The sequence below is a fragment of the Triticum dicoccoides genome, chromosome 6B (genome assembly GCF_002162155.2).
Source record: "Triticum dicoccoides isolate Atlit2015 ecotype Zavitan chromosome 6B, WEW_v2.0, whole genome shotgun sequence".
In the NCBI taxonomy this organism is placed as follows: Eukaryota; Viridiplantae; Streptophyta; class Magnoliopsida; order Poales; family Poaceae; genus Triticum; species Triticum dicoccoides.
The window spans coordinates 603,158,459-603,180,410 of record NC_041391.1 but is presented as its reverse complement, the minus strand read 5'-3'; the positions used below and the strand labels follow the sequence as shown (position 1 = coordinate 603,180,410).

The 21,952-nt window shown below is 42.9% G+C and overlaps 1 protein-coding gene across 1 annotated transcript; it reads right to left on the bottom strand.

Moving 5' to 3' along the window:
- Positions 1 to 14,049: 14,049 nt before the first annotated feature.
- On the bottom strand, positions 14,050 to 18,216 carry LOC119321915 (TORTIFOLIA1-like protein 3). The gene is made up of 5 exons (XM_037595426.1): positions 17,212 to 18,216; positions 16,986 to 17,115; positions 16,201 to 16,739; positions 15,038 to 15,426; positions 14,050 to 14,541 (listed from the first exon to the last, which is right to left on the bottom strand). The coding sequence occupies exons 1-5, from the start codon at positions 18,004 to 18,006 to the stop codon at positions 14,532 to 14,534; spliced, it is 1,863 nt and encodes a 620-aa protein (XP_037451323.1). The 5' UTR covers positions 18,007 to 18,216; the 3' UTR covers positions 14,050 to 14,531.
- Between the last annotated feature and the right edge of the window lie 3,736 nt (positions 18,217 to 21,952).

Sequence of the window (21,952 nt, the reverse complement as noted above, 5' to 3'; positions counted from 1 at the left end):
TGTTTTCTACACATAAAACAACATCATGGCAGTTCTGTTGAAAACAACGTCAGTCCGGGTTAGTTTCATTCAAATCATGCAAGTTAAAGTCCAAAACAAGGGCAAAAGTGTTTGGAAAAGTAGATACGTTGGAGACGTATCAACTCCCCCAAGATTAAACCTTTGCTTGTCCTCAAGCAATTCAATTGATAAACTGAAAGTGATAAAGAAATACTTTTACAAACTCTGTTTGCTCTTGTTGTTGTAAACATGCAAAGCCAGCATTCAGGTTTCAGCAAATATTATGAACTAACCATACTCACAATAACACCCAGGTCTCACAATTACTCATATCAATAGCATAATCAGCTAGCGAGCCATAATAATAAAACCCGGATGACAACACTTTCTCAAAACAATCATAATATAATATAACAAGATGGTATCTCGCTAGCCCTTTCTGAGACCGCAAAACATAAATGTAGAGCACCTTTAAAGATCAAGGACTGACTAAACATTGTAATTCATGGTAAAAGAGATCCAGTCAAGTCATACCCAATATAAACCAATAATAATGAATGCAAATGACAGTGTGCTCTCCAGCGGGTGCTTTTTAATAAGAAGGTGATGACTCAACATAGAAGTAAATAGATAGGCCCTTCGCAGAGGGAAGCAGGGATTTGTAGAGGTGCCAGAGCTTGATTTTAAAATAGAGATTGAATAACATTTTGAGCGGCATACTTTTGCTGTCAACGCAACAACTATGAGATGGCTGTATCTTCCATACTACATGCATTATAGGGAGTTCCCAAACAGAATGGTAAAGGTTTATACTCCCCCATCCACCAACAAGCATCAATCCATGGCTTGCTCGTAACAACGAGTGCCTCCAACTAACAACAGCCCTGGGGGAGTTTTGTTTAATTATTTTGATTTGCTTTGATCTTTTTAGATCATGGGACTGGGCATCCCGGTTACCGGCCCTTTCTCGTGAATGAGGAGCGGAGTCCACTCCTCTTGAGAATAACCCACCTAGCATGGAAGATATAGGCAGCCCTAGTTGAAACATGAGCTGCTCGAGCATACAAAACAAAATTTCATTTGAAGGTTTGGAGTTTGGCACATACAAATTTACTTGGAACGGCAGGTAGATATCACATATAGGAAGGTATGGTGGACTCATATGGAACAACTTTGGGGTTTAAGGAGTTTGGATGCACAAGCAGTATTCCCGCTTAGTACAGGTGAAGGCTAGCAAAAGACTGGGAAGCGACCAACTGAGAGAGTGACAACAGTCATAAACATGCATTAAAATTAATTCATATAGAGTACAAGCATGAGTAGGATATAATCCACCATGAACATAAATATCGTGAAGGCTATGTTGATTTGTTTCAACTACATGCGTGAACATGTGCCAAGTCGAGTCACTCAATTCATTCAAAGGAGGATACCATCCCATCATACCACATCATAATCATTCTAATAGCATGTTGGCACGCAAGGTAAACCATTATAGCTCATAGCTAATTAAGCATGGCACAAGCAACTATAATCTCTAAATGTCATTGCAAATATGTTTACTTCATAATAAGCTGAATCAGGAACGATGAACTCATCATATTTACAAAAAGAAGAGATGTCGAGTTCATACCAGCTTTTCTCATCTCAATAAGTCCATCATATATCATCATTATTGCCTTTCACTTGCACGACCGAACGATGTGTATAATAATAATAGTGCACGTGCATTGGACTAAGCTGGAATCTGCAAGCATTCAACTCAAGAGGGAAGACAAAGTAATATGGGCTCTAAGTTAAATAAACAATCATGCATACGAGAGCCACTAAACATTTTCAATATGGTCTTCCACTCTCGACCCCCAAAGAAAAGAAAAGAAAAGAAAAGAAAACTATTTACATGGGAAAGCTCCCAACAAGTAAGAAGAAGAACTAGAAATCTTTTTGGGTTTTCATTTTAATTCTACTACAAACATGGAAATTGAATTAACTAATTTTTTTGGTTTTTCTTAAGGTTTATCAAACACACAAGAAGAAAACTAGAAAACGAAATTTAAACTAGCATGGATAATACAATGAAAGAGTATGAGCACCGACGACTAGAATAGTGTGTGAACATGAATGTAAAGTCGGTGAGAAATACGTACTCCACCAAGCTTAGGCTTTTGGCCTAAGTTGGTTTAGTACCAAGGACCACTGCTACTCTCCCCGGTGTACTGAGAGGTGTGATCAGGATACCACTCACTGGCCATCTCTGGGTCCCACTGGTAGGATGAAGCACAATAAGGGTCCAGTTCAGGTTCCGACTCAGGCTCAGGTTCTGGAGTGTGTGGGTGCTGCATAAGTGGAGGGGGCCACCAGGGGCCCACGAGACAGGGGCACGCCCAGGGTAGGTGGGCGCGCCCTCCACTCTCGTGCCTGGAGCTTGCCCCTCCTGCAGTGATTTCAGTGCCTAAAATCCTCAAATATTCCATAAAAAATCATACTAAATTTGCAGGGCATTTGGAGCACTTTTATTTTTGGGATATTTTTTTATTGCACGGATAATTCAGAAAACAGACAGATAATATTATTTTTGCTTTATTTATTCTAAATAACAGAAAGTAAAAAGAGGGTACAGAAGGTTGTGCCTTCTAGTTTCATCCATCTCGTGATCATCAAAATGAATCCACTAACAAGGTTGATCAAGTCTTGTTAACAAACTCATTCCGAATAACACGGAACCGGACAAATTTCGAATAACACTAAGTTACCTCAACGGGGATATGAACATCCCCAACAATAAGAATATCATACTTTTTCTTGACAGTAGGGAGAGGAAATTCAAAACCTCCAATAATAATAGTTGGAACTTTTCCAATAGAATTGATGCTATGAACTTGAGATTGTTTCCTCAGAAAGTGTACCGTGTGCTCATTACCATTAACATGAAAAGTGACATTGCCTTTGTTGCAATCAATAACAGCCCCTGCAGTATTCAAAAAGGGTCTACCAAGGATAATCAACATACTATCGTCATCAGGAATATCAAGAATAACAAAGCCCGTTAAGATAGTGACGTTTGCAAGCACAACAGGCACATCCTCACAAATACCAACAGGTATATCAGTTGATTTATCAGCCATTTGCAAAGATATTTCAGTAGGTGTCAACTTATTCAATTCAAGTCTACGATATAAAGAGAGAGGCATAACACTAACACCGGCTCCAAGATCACATAAAGCAGTTCTAACATAACTTCTTTTAATGGAGCATGGTATAGTTGGTACACCCGGATCTCCAAGTTTCTTTGGTATTCCACCTTTAAAAGTGTAATTAGCAAGCATGGTGGAAATTTCAGCTTCCGGTATTTTTCTTTTATTTGTAATGATATCCTTCATATACTTAGCATAAGGATTTACTTTGAGCATATCAGTTAAGCGCATACATAAGAAGATAGGTCTAATCATTTCAGCAAAGCGCTCAAAATCCTCATCATCCTTTGTCTTGGATGGTTTAGGAGGAAAGGGCATGGGTTTCTGAACCCATGGTTCCCTTTCTCTACCGTGCTTCCTAGCAACAAAATCTCTCTTATCATAATGTTGATTCTCTGATTGTGGGTTATCAAGATCAACAGCAGGTTCAATCTCTACTTCATTGTTTTTGCTAGGTTGAGCATCAACATGGACATTATCTTTAACATTATCACTAGGTTCATGTTCATCACCTAATTGTGTTTCAGCATCAGAGATAGAAATATCATTGGGATTCTCAGGTGTGTCTACAGCAGGGTCACTAGAAGCATGCAAAGTCCTATCGTTTTTCTTTTTCTTCTTTTTAGAAGAACTAGGTGCCTCTAAATTGTTTCTCTGAGAATCTTGCTCGATTCTCTTAGGGTGGCCTTCAGGATACAAAAGTTCCTGAGTCATTCTACCAGTTCTAGTAGCCACTCTAACATCAAAGTCATTTTTATTATTTAATTCATCAAGCAAATCATTTTGAGCTTTAAGTACTTGCTCAGCTTGAGTAGCAACCATAGAAGCATATTTGCTAATGAGTTTAAGTTCACCTTTAACTCTAGCCATATTATCGCTCACGCGTCCTATCTCGAAAGCATTATTCTTTAACTCTCTACCAACATAAGCATTAAAACTTTCTTGTCTAGCCATAAAGTCATCAAATTCATCTAAGCACGGGCTATGAAATTTAGTATAGGGGATTTCAACTTTATCATATCTATAGAGAGAATTTACCTTTACTACCTATGTCGGGTTATCAAGAAAATGTGGTTCTTCAACAGGCGGTATATTAAGACCATGTATTTCTTCAATAGGTGGTAAATTCTTGACATCTTCAGCTTTTATACCTTTTTCTTTCATTGATTTCTTTGCCTCTTGCATATCTTTAGGACTGAGAAATAAAACACCTCTCTTCTTCAGAGTGGGTTTAGGAATAGGCTCAGGAGTTGGCTCAATTGGTTCAGGAATTGCCTCGGGAATTGGCTCAGGAAGAGTCCAATTATTTTCATTAGTCAACATATTATTCAATAGTAATTCAGCTTCGTTGAATGTTCTTTCCCTGAAAACACAACTAGCACAACTATCCAAGTAGTCCTTGGAAGCATCGGCTAGTACATTATAAAAAAATATCGAGTATTTCATTTTTCTTAAGAGGATGACCAGGCAAAGCATTAAGTAATCGGAGAAGCCTCCCCCAAGCTTGTGGGAGACTCTCTTCTTTGCTTTGCACAAAATTATATATTTCCCGCGAGGCAGCTTGTTTCTTATGAACAGGGAAATATTTAGCAGAGAAGTAATAAATCATATACTGGGGACTATGCACACAACCAGGAGCAAGAGAATTATACCAAGTCTTAGCATCACCCTTTAATGAGAACGGAAATATCTTAAGGATATAATAATAGCAAGATTATCATCGTTAGTAAACAGGGTGGCTATATCATTTAACTTGGTAAGATGTGCCACAACAGTTTCAGATTCAAGGCCATAAAAAGGATCAGATTCAACTAAAGTAATAATCTCAAGATCAACAGAGAATTCATAACCCTTATCAGTAACACAGATAGGTGAAGTAGCAAAATCAGGGTCAGGTTTCATTCTAGCATTGAGAGACTGCTGCTTCCATTTAGCTAATAACTTTTCAAGATCATATCTATCATTGCAAGCAAAGATAGCTCTAGCAGCTTCTTCATTCATAACATAACCCTCAGGAACAACAGGCGGTTCATAATCATTGGGAGAACTTTCATCATCACTATCATCAATAATAGCATCTTCAATAATTTCATTCTCTCTAACCCTAGCAAGTTGTTCATCAAGAAATTCACCTAATGGCAAAGTAGTATCACGCACAGAAGTAGTTTCATCATAAGTATCATGCATAGCAGAAGTGGCATCATCAATAACATGCAACATATCAGAATTCATAGCAGTAGCAGGTTTAGGTGTCGCAAGCTTACTCAAAACAGAAGGAGAATCTAGTGCAGAGCTAGATGGCAGTTCCTTACCTCCCCTCGTAGTTGAGGGGAAAATCTAAGTTCTTTCGTCTTTCAGGTTCCTCATAGTGATCAACAGATATAAATCCCAAGTGACTCAGAGAATAGAGCTATGCTCCCCGGCAACGGTGCCAGAAATTAGTCTTGATAACCCACAAGTGTAGGGGATCGCAACAACTTTCGACGGTAAAGTATTCAACCCAAATTTATTGATTCGACACAAGGGGAGCCAAAGAATATTCTTGAGTATTAGCAGTTGAGTTGTCAATTCAACCACACCTGGATAACTTAGTATCTGCAGCAAAGTATTTAGTAGCAAAGTAGTATGATAATAAAGGTAACGATAACAAAAGTAATGTTTTTGGGTTTTGTAATGATTGTAACAATAGCAACGGAAAAGTAAATAAGCGAAACACAAGATGTGAAAAGCTCGTAGGCAATGGATCAGTGATGGATAATTATGTCGGATGTGATTCCTCATGTAATAGCTATAACATAAGGTGACACAGAACTAGCTCTAGTTCATCAATGTAATGTAGGCATGTATTCCGTAAATAGTCATACGTGCTTATGGAAAAGAACTTGCATGACATTTTTTGTCCTACCCTCCTGCGGCGCGGGGTCCTAGCGGAAACTAAGGGATATTAAGGCATCCTTTTAATAGAGAACCGGAACAAAGCATTAACACATAGTGAATACATGAACTCCTCAAACTACGGTCATCACCGAGAAGTATCCCGATTATTGTCACTTCGGAGTTGTCGGATCATAACACATAATAGTTGACTATAGACTTGCAAGATAGGATCAAGAACACACATATATTCATGAAAACATAATAGGTTCAGATCTGAAATCATGGCACTCGGGCCCTAGTGACAAGCATTAAGCATAGCAAAGTCATAGCAACATCAATCTTAGAACATAGTGGATACTAGGGATCAAACCCTAACAAAACTAACTTGATTACATGGTAAATCTCATCCAACCCATCACCGTCCAGCAAGCCTACGATGGAATTACTCATGCACGGCGGTGAGCATCATGAAATTGGTGATGGAGGATGGTTGATGATGACAACGGCGACGAATCCCCCTCTCCAGAGCCCTGAACGGACTCCAGATCAGCCCTCCCGAGAGAGATTAGGGCTTGGCAACGGCTCCGTATCGTAAAACGCGATGAAACTTTCTCTCTGGGTTTTTTCTCCGCGAAACGGAATATATGGAGTTGGAGTTGAGGTCGGCGGAGACTCGGGGGGGCTACGAGACAGGGGGCACGCCCAGGGGGGTGGGCGCGTCCCCCACCCTCGTGGATAGGGTGTGGGCCCCCTGGTCTTGATTCTTTCGCCAGTATTTTTTATATTTTCCAAAACATGCCTCCGTGGATTTTCAGGACATTTCGAGAACTTTTGTTTTCTATACATAAAACAACATCATGGCAGTTCTGCTGAAATCAGCATCAGTCCGGGTTAGTTTCATTCAAATCATGCAAGTTAGAGTCCAAAACAAGGGCAAAAGTGTTTGGAAAAGTAGATACGTTGGAGACGTGTCACTTGCTCACGAAGACCTAGGGCATTTTGAGGAAGCCCATCATTGGAATATACAAGCCAAGTTATATAATGAAAAATTCCCGCTAGTATATGAAAGTGACAATATAGGAGACTCTCTATCATGAAGATCATGGTGCTACTTTGAAGCACAAGTGTGGTAAAAAAGGATAGTAGCATTGTCCCTTCTCTCTTTTTCTCTCATTTTTTTATTAGCCTTTCTCTTTTTTTTATTAAGTCTGAAGTCTCATCCCGACTTGTGGGGGAATCATAGTCTCCATCATCCTTTCTTCACTTGGGACAATGCTCTAATAATGAAGATCATCACACTTTTATTTACTTACAACTCAATATTACAACTCGATACTTAGAACAAAATATGAATCTATATGAATGCCTCCGGCGGTGTACCGGGATATGCAATGAATCAAGAGTGATATGTATGAAAAATTATGAAGGTGGCCTTGCCACAAATACGATGTCAATTACATGATCATGCAAAGAGCAATATGACAATGATGATGCGTGTCATAATAAACGGAACGGTGGAAAGTTGCATGGCAATATATCTCGGAATGGCTATGGCAATGCCATAATAGGTAGGTATGGTGGCTGTTTTGAGGAAGGTATATGGTGGGTGTATGGTACCGGCGAAATTTGCGTGGCACAAGGGAGGCTGGCAATGGTGGAAGGGTGAGAGTGCGTATAATCCATGGACTCAACATTAGTCATAAAGAACTCATATACTTATTGCAAAAATCTACAAGCCATTGAAAACAAAGTACTACGCGCATGCTCCTAGGGGGATAGATTTGTAGGAGAAGACCATCGCTCGTCCCCAACCGCCACTCATAAGGAAGACAATCAATAAATAAAATTGTGCTCCAACTTCATCACAAAGCGGTTCACCATACGTGCATGCTACGGGAATCACGAACTTCAACACAAGTATTCTTTAAATTCACAATTACCCAACTAGCATGACTCTAATATCACCACTTCTATATCTCAAAACAATTATCAAGTATCAAATTGATCATAGCATCCAATTCACTTTCTATGATAGTTTTTATTATACCCAACTTGGATGCCCATCATTCTAGGACCAATTTTATAACCATAGCAAATACCATGTTGTTCTAAGAGACTCTCAAAATAATATAAGTGAAGCATGAGAGATCAACAATTTCTTCAAAATTAAGCCACCGTCGTGCTCTAAAAGATATAAGTGAAGCACTAGAGCAAAACTATCTAGCTCAAAAGATATAAGTGAAGCACATAGAGTATTCTAATAAATTCCAAATCAAGTGGGTTTATCCCAAAAGGTGTGTACATCAAGAATGATTGTGGTAAACTAAAAAGCAAATACTAATATCATACAAGACGCTCCAAGCAAAACACATATCATGTGGCGAATAAAAATATAGCTCCAAGTAAAGTTACCGATAGACAAAGACGAAAGAGGGGATGCCTTCCGGGGCATCCCCAAGCTTAGGCTTTTGGTTATCCTTGAATATCTTGGGGTGCCATGGGCATCCCCAAGCTTAGGCTATTGCCACCCCTTATTCCATAGTCCATCAAATCTTTACCCAAAACTTGAAAACTTCACAACACAAAACTCAACAGGAAATCTCATAAGCTCCGTTAGTGCAAGAAAGAAAAACCACCACATAAGGTACTATAATGAACTCATTCTTTATTTATATTGGTGTTAAACCTACTGTATTCCAACTTCTCTATGGTTCATACCCCTTGATACTAGACATAGATGCATCAAAATAAGCAAACAACACACGAAAAACAGAATCTGTCGAAAACAGAACAGTCTGTAGCAATCTGTAACTCTCGAATACTTATGGAACTCTATAAATACTACAAAAATAGGAAGTACTGGGAAATTTGTCTATTGATCTACATCAAAAAGAATCAACACAAAAGCATGTTTCTGTCAATTACTAAAATTATTTTCGTGCGTGCAAAGTTTCTGTTTTTCAGCAGAATCAAATTAACTATCACCGTAGGTTATCCTATAGGTTCTACTTGGCACAAACACTAATTAAAACATGAAAATACATCTAGACATAATCTATATGAAATATTTATAACTAAACATAAGCAAAAAGTAAGAAACAAAAATAAAATTGGGTTGCCTCCCAACAAGCGCTATTGTTTAACGCCCCAAGCTAGGCATAAAAGCGAGGATAGATCTAAGTAGTGCCATCTTTGGTATTCAATTCATAAGTAGCTCGCATGATAGATTCATAAGGTAATTTAACTTTCTTTCTAGGGAAGTCTTCCATGTCTTTCCTTAATGGAAATTGGAATGTAATATTCCCTTCCTTCGTATCAATAATTGCACCAATCGTCTTAAGGAAAGGTCTACCAAGAATAATAGGACATGAAGGATTGCAATCTATATCAAGAAAAATAAAATCTACGGGCACATAATTCCTATTTGAAACAATAAGAACATCATTGATCCTTCCCATAGGTTTCTTAATGGTGGAATCCGCAAGGTGCAAGTTTAAAGAGCAATCGTCAAAATCATGGAAACCTAGCACATCACATAAAGTTTTCGGAATCGTGGAACACTAGCACCCAAATCACACAAAGCATAGCACTCATGATCTTTAATTTTAATCTTTACAGTAGGTTCCCATTCATCATAAAGTTTTCTAGGTATAGAAACTTCCAAATTAAGTTTTTCCTCATAAGATTGCATCAAGGCATCAACAATATGTTTGGTAAAAGCTTTAATTTGACTATAAGCATGAGGAGAATTCAACACGGATTGCAACAAGGAAATACAATCTATTAAAGAACAATTATCATAATTAAATTCCTTGAAATCCAAGATAGTGGGTTCAATGCTATTTAAAGTCTTGACCTCTCCAATCCCACTTTTACCAAATTTAGCGTCAAGATCTAAAAACTCCAAATTATTGGGACGGCTTTTAACTAAAGTTGACTCACCTCCAGTCCCATCATTATCAAGATTCATATTGCAAAACAAGGATTTAATAGGGTATACATCAATAACTTTTAGATCTTCATCATTATTTTCATGGAAACTAGAAGAACATGCTTTTACAAAGCAATCTTTCTTAGCACGCAACCTAGCGGTTCTTTCTTTGCACTCATCAATGGAAATTATCATAGCTTTGAGAGACTCATTGATATCATGCTTAGGTGGAGTAGATCTAAGTTTCAAAGAATCAACAACAAGTGAAAGCCTATCAACGTTCCTAGCCAAATCATCAACTTTAAGCAATTTTTCTTCAAGCAAAGCGTTAAAATTATTTTGAGAGATCATAAATTCTTTAACACTATTCTCAAAATCAGAGGGCATCTTATTAAAATTACCATAAGAATTATTGTAGGAATTTCCATAATTATTAGAGAAATTACTAGGAAACGGTCTAGGATTAAAGTTTCCTCTATAAACATTGTTATCAAAATTATTCCTACCAACAAAATTCACATCCAGAGATTCATTATTATTCTCAATCAAAGTAGACAAAGGCATATCATTGGGATCAATAGGAGCACTCCTAGTAGCAAACAATTTCATAAGTTCATCCATCTTTCCACTCAAAACATTATTTTCTTCTATAGCATGCACTTTTTACTAGTAGATCTTTCGGTGTGCCATTGAGAATAATTAGCCATAATGTTATCAAGGAGTTCAGTAGCTTCTCCTAAGATGATTTCCATAAAAGTGCCTCCCACAGCCGAATCTGAAAGATTTCTAGAAGCAAAATTAAATCCGGCATAAAAGTTTTGTATGATCATCCATAAATTCAGACCATGAGTAGGGCAATTGTGAATCATTAATTTCATTGTTTCCCAAGATTGGGCAACATCTCATGATCAAGTTGTTTAAAGTTCATAATATCATTCCTAAGAGAGATGATCTTAGCGGGAGGAAAACACTTAGAGATAAAAGCATCTTTGCACTTGTTCCATGAATCAATACTATTCTTAGGCAAATACGAAAGTCTTAGAACGATCTCTAAGTGAAAATGGAAATAACTTCAATTTAACAATATCATTATCCGTATCTTTCTTCTTTTGCATCTCACACAAATCAACAAAGTTGTTTAGATGGGTAGCGGCATCTTCACTAGGAAGGCCGAAGAATTGATCTTTCATAACAAGATTCAGCAAAGCAGCATTGATTTCACAAGACTCAACATCATTAAGAGGAGCAATCGGAGTACTAAGGAAATCATTATTGTTGATATTGGAAAAGTCACACAATTTGGTATTATCTTGTGCCATCGTGACAAGCAATCCAACACACAAGCAAACAAAAAGGCAAGCGAAAGAGAGAGGAGATTGGAAAAGAGTGGGCGAATAAAACGGCAAGGATGAAGTGGGGAAGAGTAAAACGAGAGGCAAATGGTAAATAATGTAATGCGATGGAGATGAGTTTGTGATGGGTACTTGGTATGTCTTGACTTGAGCGAAGACCTCCCCGGCAACGGCGCCAGAAATCCTTCTTGCTATGTCTTGAGCTTGCTTTGGTTTTCCTTGAAGAGGAAAGGGTGCTGCAGCAATAGTAGCGTAAGTATTTCCCTCAGTTTTTGAGAACCAAGGTATCGATCCAGTAGGAGGCTCCTCAAAAGTCCCACGCACCTACACAAACAAACAAGAACCTCGCAACCAACGCAATAAAGGGGTTGTAAATCCCTTCACGGTCACTTGTGAAAGTGAGATCTGATAGAGATAATATGATAAGATGAATATTTTTGGTATTTTTATGATATAGATTGGAAAAGTAAAAGATGCAAATAAAAGTAACTAGCGCCATCTACTTTTATTCATCTTATCATATAAGTTTGCCCTGGGCGACTCGGGGGCTCCCAACCCTAGCGCACCGCCACCTCCCTCTTCCTTCCTCTCCTCACGCCACCGCCGTCTGCCGCTGGAAAAGTAAAAGATGCAAATAAAAGTAACTAGCGCCATCTACTTTTATTCATCTTATCATATAAGTTTACCCTAGGCGACTCGGGGGCTCCCAACCCTAGCGCACCGCCACCTCCCTCTTCCTTCCTCTCCTTGCGCCACCGCCGAAAAACGCCGCTCGGCGAAGCCCACGGCAGACGGCGGCGGCGGGAGGTCTTCTCGCGGCTCACCTGTGTCTGCGGGCGACGGATCTGGGCGGCGGTCGGCGGTGTCCCGAATGCACGTGGTCGGGTGAGTGGTGGCGCGGCTAGGCTTCGGCGTGCGGCGGCGGGGCACGAGGCGGCGCGCCGGCGTGCGCACGGTGGCGAGCGGCGGCTGGCGGTGGCGGGCGGCGGCTCCCTCTCTCCGCCGTCTCTGACTCCTCCCTCTCAGCTTTCGCTCTGATCTGGCTGGATGGGTGTCGGATCCAGCTTTCCTGGTGATTGGCGGTGCTGCCAGGGGCCCATTGCGGGCTGGATTGTGGGAGGTCGGGGGTCTCCTGCTCAAGATGGGGCCTTTCCGTCCTTCCGGTGTTGTGGTGATACTCGAGGGGGGGTGCTTGGGGACGGCTGGATGTGTGGGTGCGTGCCTGGCGGCTCCGACGCCTGGAGCTCACGGGCGACGCGGGTTGGGCAGTGGCCGGGGCGGCTGCTGCTCTGGCCGTGGATGGCTCCATGGTGCCTTGGCAAGTCGGCTGCGGCGGCGGCTGGCTTATACCAGCGTCGGCTCGTCCGTAAGTGGCTTGTGGCGGCCCTTCATCTATCTCCTCGTCGTCCGGGTGCTATTTCCGTTGAAGGATGACCCTCTCCGTGCTGCAGCTCATCACTAGTCTCACGCTCGGGCAGCAGGACAGAGCTCGTCTCGCACCCGGCAGCAGGACTGAGCTTGTCTCGCGTCTCGTGCCCGGCAGTAGGACCTAGCTCATCTCGCGCCCGGTGTTGCAGGACGAATCGATGGAGGCTTGCCCTGGTTCCGATCGTCTCTTCAATTGGGATAGCGGCGGGTGTCGGGTGAGGTGGTATCTAGGTCTCGGATGCCGGGGCGGCGGCCCTGCTGGTGGTTGCGCGGTGCTCTTGGGCAGAGCATGTCACTTGGTGTTGCCCGGTGGCCATGGTCGTGTGGGCGGCGTGGTTGTCGGGGTGCGGCGTTCGTTAGCGGTGAGTATTATCCGGGGTGAAAACCTGCTCTGTCTTCGGACGGACCGGCGATGGCGTAGCTCGTTCCCTTCCTGAAGACGTCGTCGCGGCTCTCATTGTCTTCGTGTGGCTCCTAGAGAAACTTTGATCCTTGGATCGGGCGGTGGCGCCGCTCCGGTGTCGTAACCTTCCTGAAGGCACCGTCTTGAAGCCCATGGCTCGTCGTATGCGGCTTCATCTCTTCGTGGTGGCATGTTCATTCGTGGAGCCCCCGGTTGCTCTTGTAGTGCTAGGGGTCGTGTTGCTGCGCTCAACACCTTTGTATCCCGTCTTGGGTGTGTGTGTGTTGGGGTGGAGTGCGTCTGTACTGGGATGTTGTTGATCTTTGCTTTATATATAAAGCGGGGCGAAAGCCTTTTTCGATAACATAAGTCTTTGTAGAGATTTCACTATAAACCACATACGGATGTATATAGATGCAATTTAAGTGTAGATTCATTTATTTTGCTCTATATATAGTTCATTTAGTGAAATCTCTACAAAGACTTATATTTAGGAATGAAGGGAGTAGTTGTTATGTTTATAATAATGCAGTTCTGCAGCCTCCCAGGCCCTTCTTGTTCTTGTTCGTTTTCTTTTTTGCAGAAGCGCCCCTCCTGCCTCTAAATCTCAGCAACGTGGACTTGTGTTTGCCTATAAATCTCAGCAACATGGACCGATCCAGGTGATCCTCTGGCAAAGTTTTTGGGCTACAACAATGGGCTCCCACTTGCATATAACTCCACCTCCTCCACTCTACTCACAATGCTAATTGGAGGCAGTGAGTACTGAGTGCCACACTTAGGGAATTCATAGCGTACACAGAGGCAGTGAAGCAGCATTGATAACAATAAGTAACACAACCAAAATTACCAGGCACACTGCCATCTCATGAAGCTGTAAAACACACCTGAAACAATGGTGGATCACGGCCAAGCCAAGCTGTTTTATTATCCAAACTATATACATCCATAATTTCCTTACGGTGATACATCACGACTGCATTCTTACACGAAATTAGCCATTCTGAAGTAGTGGCAACTGGCAAGTCGTAGTCCGGAGTAGAAGGAACAAAAGACAAGGGCTGTCCCTCATCTCATGCCCCAGCGCCTCAGACAGGTTTTGGATAACAGAGGAGCCTCAGCCACTGTATCTTCAACCCCAAGTGAGGATGCAGCTCAAGAAGCCAAGTTCTACTTCAGACTTAATACCCAGCTCAGGGACTTTGACATTGAATGCAGCGACTCGGATCTCCGTGATCCATGTACGCCACATGCTCGGAGCTCCGACAGAGGAGAAAAACCTGCCTCGATGCTTATATGCTCTAGCTTGAGTGGTTCGTACATCAAACGAAATGTCTTCATCTCACCTAACCAACCCTGAAATTATTAGGACAAATAGAGAAATTAGTTGTCAAGTAGTTGGGACACAGAGGAATAATGCTAGGCAAATATAGAGATATATTAAGCGTGGTATGGTGGGAAATGATAAGGAAACCCCAGCAGTCTCGTAAAGGAAAGTTTCACCAGTATGCATTGCGCACATGTAATATAGAGATGGCGCCATAACTGGACTACCTGATAATCATTTCAATGTACCATATAATTTTTTATATATAAAAAGGTACAGCTTTTACGTTGCTGCGTAATTGTCAGTTTATAATTTGTCATACAAGGAAATCTTATTGTCCCAACCACCATTTCGATGTACTATATTATATGTAAGAGGGGTACAACTTTTACGTTGATGTGTAATTGTCAATTCATAATTTGTCATATATGGAAATCTGATTGCCCCAACCACCATATCAGATCCCACTGACTAAATCGCAGAGAGGTGGATTATCAATCACGATTAGAACAAGAAAACAAATACCTTGACTTCTGTAGAGCCAAATCCTTCCTCCTGCCTTCTTGAGTAACTGCAGTTCTCCCAACAGAAGAAATATTTGGCTCAGCTAACGGGTTGGTGACAAATCCACCCTGAACTCCAAACTTCTGCCTTTCCCACTTGTAAGAAGTTCTGCTCCCTTCCGAGCTGTTTGGAACACTGGAGGCAGAGAATCTGGAAGAGTTTCTACCACCATCATGCCTTCTCCAGAATTTTGGGCTCAGAATGCAACAGGTGTTCACACGGGGCTCGCTGCTTGACATCCTTTCAGAAGAAACGGCCAAGTCACGTGATATCTCATCCAATGCCATCTCTAGGCCATGGACCCTTGTCTCCAAAGAATTCATGCCATTCTCAGATTTCCCCATAAATTTCTGATAAATAAGATGAACAACAATGTCAGATAAGCTTCCAATACACATGTAAGATATCAGAAGCATGTCAGGTGAGTTACTGCTTATAAGGCCCATGGCTACTAATTACTAGGAGTATAAGGCTCGCAGAAATATCAACTGATGGATGACAGACTCAGGTAAAATCAGCAAAATACCTAAATAAGATCGTACTTTTTGCAAGGTCAGATTCGAAATTATGATAATTGCAGATTAAGACATTGTCATATAGCATAAGCCATGTTCCTGTCCAGGTTCCCCTTATAGCATGAAATTGTCAATGTCACAATTTGACTAGTGTCACGTAGACATAAAAGATAAATGTACCCTCTTCGCACCACCAACACAAATATATCGATCGAATATCCGACTACGGCCACTGTAGGCAAACCTTAGCTTGCCTGAAGTTCAGGACACTTGTAAAATAGCCAATGCAATGAGCATTTTTTACTTATTAATTTTGGCAGACAAGTTTCATGGCTACAAGACCTGTAGCGCTCGCAGGGAATGCCATATTGCCATGTGTAAAGTTCTGCAGTGTTTTCAAAGGCCCAAAGATCCTGACAAGCCACTCCCATTTTTTAATAGCAATTGTACATTCTTGCTAATAAATATGAGCTAAGCAAACCGTAAGAACATGCTAAACCTGCTTGAACAGCTAGCACTAGCTATTTTCTTGCCCTTAACATGAAAGTTTATGGTCCTAGTTGAATAGAATTGTAAAATATAATGTCCAACATAGAAAAGCAAAATCACCTGGAGAAGGTCAAGTAAACCAGTCTGCTGTTTTTCAATCTGAAGCAGCTGTGACCTTATCTCTGATAAGCCCTCATCTTTGAGACCTGACTGAGCCCTCTCTGAACCACCTTCAACCTCAGAAATCTCTTCCATGTTACCACATTCATACGGAACAACTCGCGAGCCAGCTTTCGCTCCAGCCAACTTGGTTGCCCTCTCTTCATTGCCCTGGAAAAGCGTCCTCCTTGTTTCCAGCCTAGATCTCAGATTGCCTCCTTTAAGAAGCTTCTCCTCCGTCACCTCTTTGATCGGGGTAGCATCAGGTGTAATTGCAGTGTCAACCTTGTGGTCGCAGTTCTTCGCTTGGCCTACCTTGCGGTTTGAAGGCGGTGACAGCCTCTTGTTTCTGATGGATGAGGGGCTGTGCTTTCTTGTGACACCGGGTGACACATCAGGAGGAGGCGACCTGCTCGTAGGTAATCTATTCTTCCTCGTCGCCGACTGAACCGAGTTTGAGCCTAAGGAAGCAGCTGGATATCTCCCATCACTTACACTACCTGCTTGATCACAAGATGATATGTGTCAAGAAAGAAAGAAACAGCAGAGCCCCAACAGTTCAGAGTTTTGCTAGGAAATCAAATAGTTAGTACAACATGATTTTCCTCTTTATAAAAAAAAATCCTCAAATATATGGCTCTTTTCTACTAGTAGCAGTATAAACGATTACTTGAGCCAACCGTAAATTTATCAGATCTGCACAAGTAGCAACCAAAACTTGACATGTTCCACGTTATGTGCATCACCTGCGAGAGAAGATCTTCGTTGTGAAAGTGACGCCGGCGCCGTACACGAGGATAATTCTTCCTCTTCGATGTCTGGTATCTCTTTCCACGCCTCGATCATCCTGCTCATCGAGTCCCGCACAATCTTGACCTACATTGACGAAAAGGCACCGAAAATCTAAGCGTCGAACCACAGATCCAGAAAAATACGCCACACCACGCAGATCCAACCAAACCCAAGACCAACCTTGTCGAACCTCCTGGCCTCGAAATAGGCAAGGCAAGAGGATTTGTAGGTCATGAGAAGATCCTTGTATTCTAGGGCGAATGCGGCTAGCGCCTCGGCCGCGGCCTTCCTCGCCGCCCAGTCGTCGCTGGCGATTGCCTCGCGGAGGCACGGGATAGAGGCGGTCACTTCGGCGTCGCCGGCCACGGCCGCGGAGGCGCCGATGAGGGCGATGAGGGCGGGCTTGGCCTTGAAGGCATTGCTGCGGAGGAGCTTGAGGAGGCGGGGCTGGAGCTTGTGGAGGTAGGAGGCGAGGTCGGCGGTGAGCGGGGAGGCCTCGACGGCGGCGACGGTGGCGAGCGCGGCCGCGAGCTGCGCGCACTGGTCCTGCTCGTGGAGGAGCGCGTCGGCGAGGGGGCCGAGCGCGGCGGCGGCGGACGCGGACGCGGCCGCGGCGGCGCGGGCGGCGTCGACGAGCGCGCCGCGCACGGACGAGTCCTGGTCGCGGACGCGGCGGAGCGCCGCGGCGAGGATGCGCGGGACCAGCGGCGCGACGGCGTCGCGCGGGTGCGACGCGGCGACGAGCGCGAGGAGGCGCAGCGAGTGGCGCCGGAGCGGGGTCTTGTCGGTGGGGCGCGCATCGGAGACGGCGGAGACGAAGGCCGCCAGCTCGTCCGCGGCCAGGGTGCGCGCGACGGCGTCGAGCTCGGCCGCCGCCATGGCCTCAGTGTCGCGGTCCGAGAGCCGGAGGAGGCAGCGGTTGACGCGCTGCTTCAGCGGCTCGGGGGCGCCGCGCGGGCGCGCGGCGGTGCCCATGGACAGCAGCTGGCGCTGGCGCGCGATGGAGCGGCTCGGCGAGGAGCCGGGAAGGGAGTGGCGCGGGGCTTTATTAATGGCGCGTGCGGGGCGAAGGTGGTTAGGGGGAGAAGGAGGAGGAGGCGGCACCGAGGAGTGGCATGGAAGGAAGCCACTGGGGAGCGACGCCGAATAGGTGGCGGGCGGGTGGGGAGCGGTACCGCGGTAGGGGTAGACCGGTAGAGGAAGGGGAGATCCGGGATGGCGCGATGTATTTATGCTTCTCTTTTGTTTTTATTCTTTTTTCAACCCTTTTCTTCTCCTGCTTTCTTCCCTTTGTATGCACCGAAGAGCAGCTTTGTCTGCCCATCAATCCACCGGCATGGAGTAGTAATCTGTCTATATCACCGTTAAGAGCATTTTACATATTCGCCTCGGAAAAAAAAGTATTTTACATAATTTGAGCCAACGGACTAACTTGTATAGTCATCCCAGCCCATCAGGGTTCAAATTTTAAACTTCGTCAATCTCAAGATGATGTGTCAGTCAGTCTCTCGAATGTGCTCAGAGGTGCACGTTGTGCATGTGCCCGTTCATGGATGAGCGTTTGCATCTGCATGAGTTTCTGCGTCTATATTGTATTAAAAGAAAAACTCATACTCACACCAGCGCATCCAAACCGACTAGGGGTTTCCTTGCCTCACGTCGTCGCTGCCGCCAATCTACCTTGTCTTCAGTGGCCTTAGAGCCATGGAGGCACGATGGATTTCGGCCCTTGTCGGCGGGAGGCTCCTGCTTGGTTTTTAGATGTTTTTCGAATTTGCCTAGGGGAGAATATCAGGTGCTCCTGCACCTAAGGTAATACGGTGACACAAACTCCTGGGAGTCGTTGGATCTTGTATCAAGGGCACCTAGAGAATCTAAAACTTTTTCAAAAAAAGCCCTCTAGGAGCCTGAGATTTGCGCACAAGTACAATAACCGCTCAAATGCCATTGGATCAGAGATCCAACGGCCCAGAAGCTCGTATCACCTAAGGTGCAGGAACACCTGGTATTTTCCCTTTGCCTAGGGTGTGTGCCTTCCTTAGGAAGACGAGGTGATGGTGACTCCTTCAAGATGGAATAAGGTTCTCCTTGGTGTGTCTTTGGTGCATCTCGTGAGATTTGATCGGTGTTTGTCTTTGATGAATCTGCTTGGATTCGGTCCTTGTTCGTTTGTGTACGTGTGTTTATAGGTCGGATCTTCCGATCTACACTTCTCTACATCAGCGACAGTTGTTGTTCTGGTGCATTGTTCCTTTGGGACCTTAACACAATGACTTCCCAACTATCTACTACAACAAGGTTTGCTCAGTTTTGATGAGGGAAGGGCGATGTCGATGGCGCGTCTTCTGCTCGTTTATGCACTTGTTGTCATCACTAGGTGATTTAAGAATATGAATGTGATTTTTGTTTACTTCTTATGTTCTTTGTATTGCATGACGTTTGATGTATAGATTCGAAGTTTTTTCGAAAAAATAATAATTCATGTAGTAAGATGCACCTTCGAGCAACTCTATAGGAAGAGTTAACATATATAAAGGCATTGTTGTTTGCTCTTTTTTACCTATGGCATTACTCTTTTTTAATGTGATTTATTACTAAACAATGCCAAACATTGAAACGCAACACATCGGCTTAAAACGAAAAGGAGTTAACATATATAAAGGCATTGATGTTCCCTCATTTTCTCCTACGGTATAAATCATTTTTAACATGTTCTGTTACTAAACAATGCCAATATTGAAACTTAACATGCATCGGCTTAAAAAGAAAAGGAGTTAACATATAAAAAGACATTGATGCTCGCTCTTTTTCTCCTATGGTATAACTCTTTTTAAACATGATTTGTGACCAAATAATACCAAACATTGAAACCCAACACACCGGCTTGAAAAAAAAAAGCATTTGCGCCATCTACATTGGATATGTCTCACCCACCGTCTCCACAACCTACCGCAAACATTGTGACTATAGATCATAATACATCGGTCGAACGACATGTAACCTAACAAAGTGCAAAAAACTCCAAGACAACGTCTCCAACCAGGAGTCATTGCTCAAACGTGCGCGCCCAAGCCGACTAGAGTTTCATTGCCTCCCACTAGTAACGTCATCGACCTACCTCGTCTTCTGTGGCCTTAGTGCCATAGAGGATGATGTCTACTACACAACCTTCTTCTTATAGACGCTGTTGGGCCTCCAAGTGCAGAGGTTTGTAGGACAGTAACAAATTTCCCTCAAGTGGATGACCTATGGTTTATCAATCCATGGGAGGCGTAGGATGAAGATGGTCTCTCTCAAACAACACTGCAACCAAATAACAAAGAGTCTCTTGTGTCCCCAACACACCCAATACAATGGTAAAATGTATAGGTGCACTAGTTCGGCGAAGAGATGGTGATACAAGTGCAATATGGATGGTAGATATAGGTTTTTGTAATCTGAAATTATAAAAACAGCAAGGTAACAAGTGGTAAAAGTGAGTGAAAACGGTATTGCAATGCTTCGAAACAAGGCCTAGGGTTCATACTTTCACTAGTGCAAGTTCTCTCAACAATAATAACATAATTGGATCATATAACTATCCCTCAACATGCAACAAAGAGTCACTCCAAAGTCACTAATAGCGGAGAACAAACGAAGAGATTATTGTAGGGTACGAAATCACCTCAAAGTTATTCTTTCCGATCAATCCATTGGGCTATTCCTATAAGTGTCACAAACAGCCCTAGAGTTCGTAGTAAAATAACACCTTAAGACACACATCAACCAAAACCCTAATGTCACCTAGATACTCCAATGTCACCTCAAGCATCTACGGGTATGATTATACGATATGCATCACACAATCTCAGATTCATCTATTCAACCAACACAAAGAACTTCAAAGAGTTCCCCAAAGTTTCTACCGGAGAGTCACCTTACTGAAAACCGCTTATCATTTCCTTCTGCTCCTCGTTGGGTTCGACACTCTTACTTATCGAAAGAACTATGATAGATCCCCTACACTTGTGGGTCATCACAAGACGATTTCCCAACTATCTACTACAACAAGGTTGACCCAGTTCTGGCGAGGAAGGGCGACGACGACGTGTCTTCAACTCGTTCATGTGCTTGTAGTCGTCGATAGGTGGTCTACGAACATGGACGTAATATCTGTTACTTATGATGTTCTTTGTACCGCCATGATGTTTCAAAAAGATAACTCATACAGTAAGATGCACATTAGACCAGCTCTAAAGAGTTGACATACGTAATGTCATTGATATTCACTCTTTTCTTCTTTGGTATGAGTCTTTTTTAATATGTGCTTTTACTAAACAATGCTAAACATTGAAACCCAACACATCGACTTAAAAATAAAATTAGTTAACATATATAAAGACATTGATGTCACTCTTTTTCTCCTACGGTATAACTCTTTTAATATGATTTGTTACTAAATAATGCCAAACATTGAAACCTAGCATAAAGCTTAAAAAGAAAGAAGCGTCGATGCCATCTACATTGGATTTGTCTCACCCACCATCTCCACAACCTACCCCAAACACTATGACAGTGAATCATAATACATATGTCGAACTACATGTGACCTAACAAAGTGCAAAAAACGCCAAGACAACGTCTTCAAGTAGGAGTCACTCAAACGCAATCGTCGTCGGGTCCAACCCAAAGGTTGAACATGGGACTATGACCCCCAAGCACCCAACACCTTAAACAAGGAAACATTGTGCAGTTGGTGATGTTTCCTGATGTAGCGAGAAGGCTAGATAATGGGTTCTCGCCTGAAGGAGATACATAATCGATATCAAATGCGCTAATGTTGACAACCACCCTCTCTACGAGCCCACACACATGGAGTAACTTCTAGAAGGCTCTCGAAGCTGAAAAGCCCCAACCCTGCCACCGAGTCTGAGAGATAGGA

Bases quoted from the DNA above. Each gene is read 5' to 3' on its own strand.
- LOC119321915 (XM_037595426.1), bottom strand. From the start codon at position 18,006: ATGGGCACCGCCGCGCGCCCGCGCGGCGCCCCCGAGCCGCTGAAGCAG. The intron at 16,740-16,985 runs GTGATGCACATA...GTGATCAAGCAG, and splicing joins ACGAAGATCTTCTCTCGCAG to GTAGTGTAAGTGATGGGAGA. The intron at 15,427-16,200 runs GTGATTTTGCTT...CTTATTTATCAG, and splicing joins GTTTACTTGACCTTCTCCAG to AAATTTATGGGGAAATCTGA.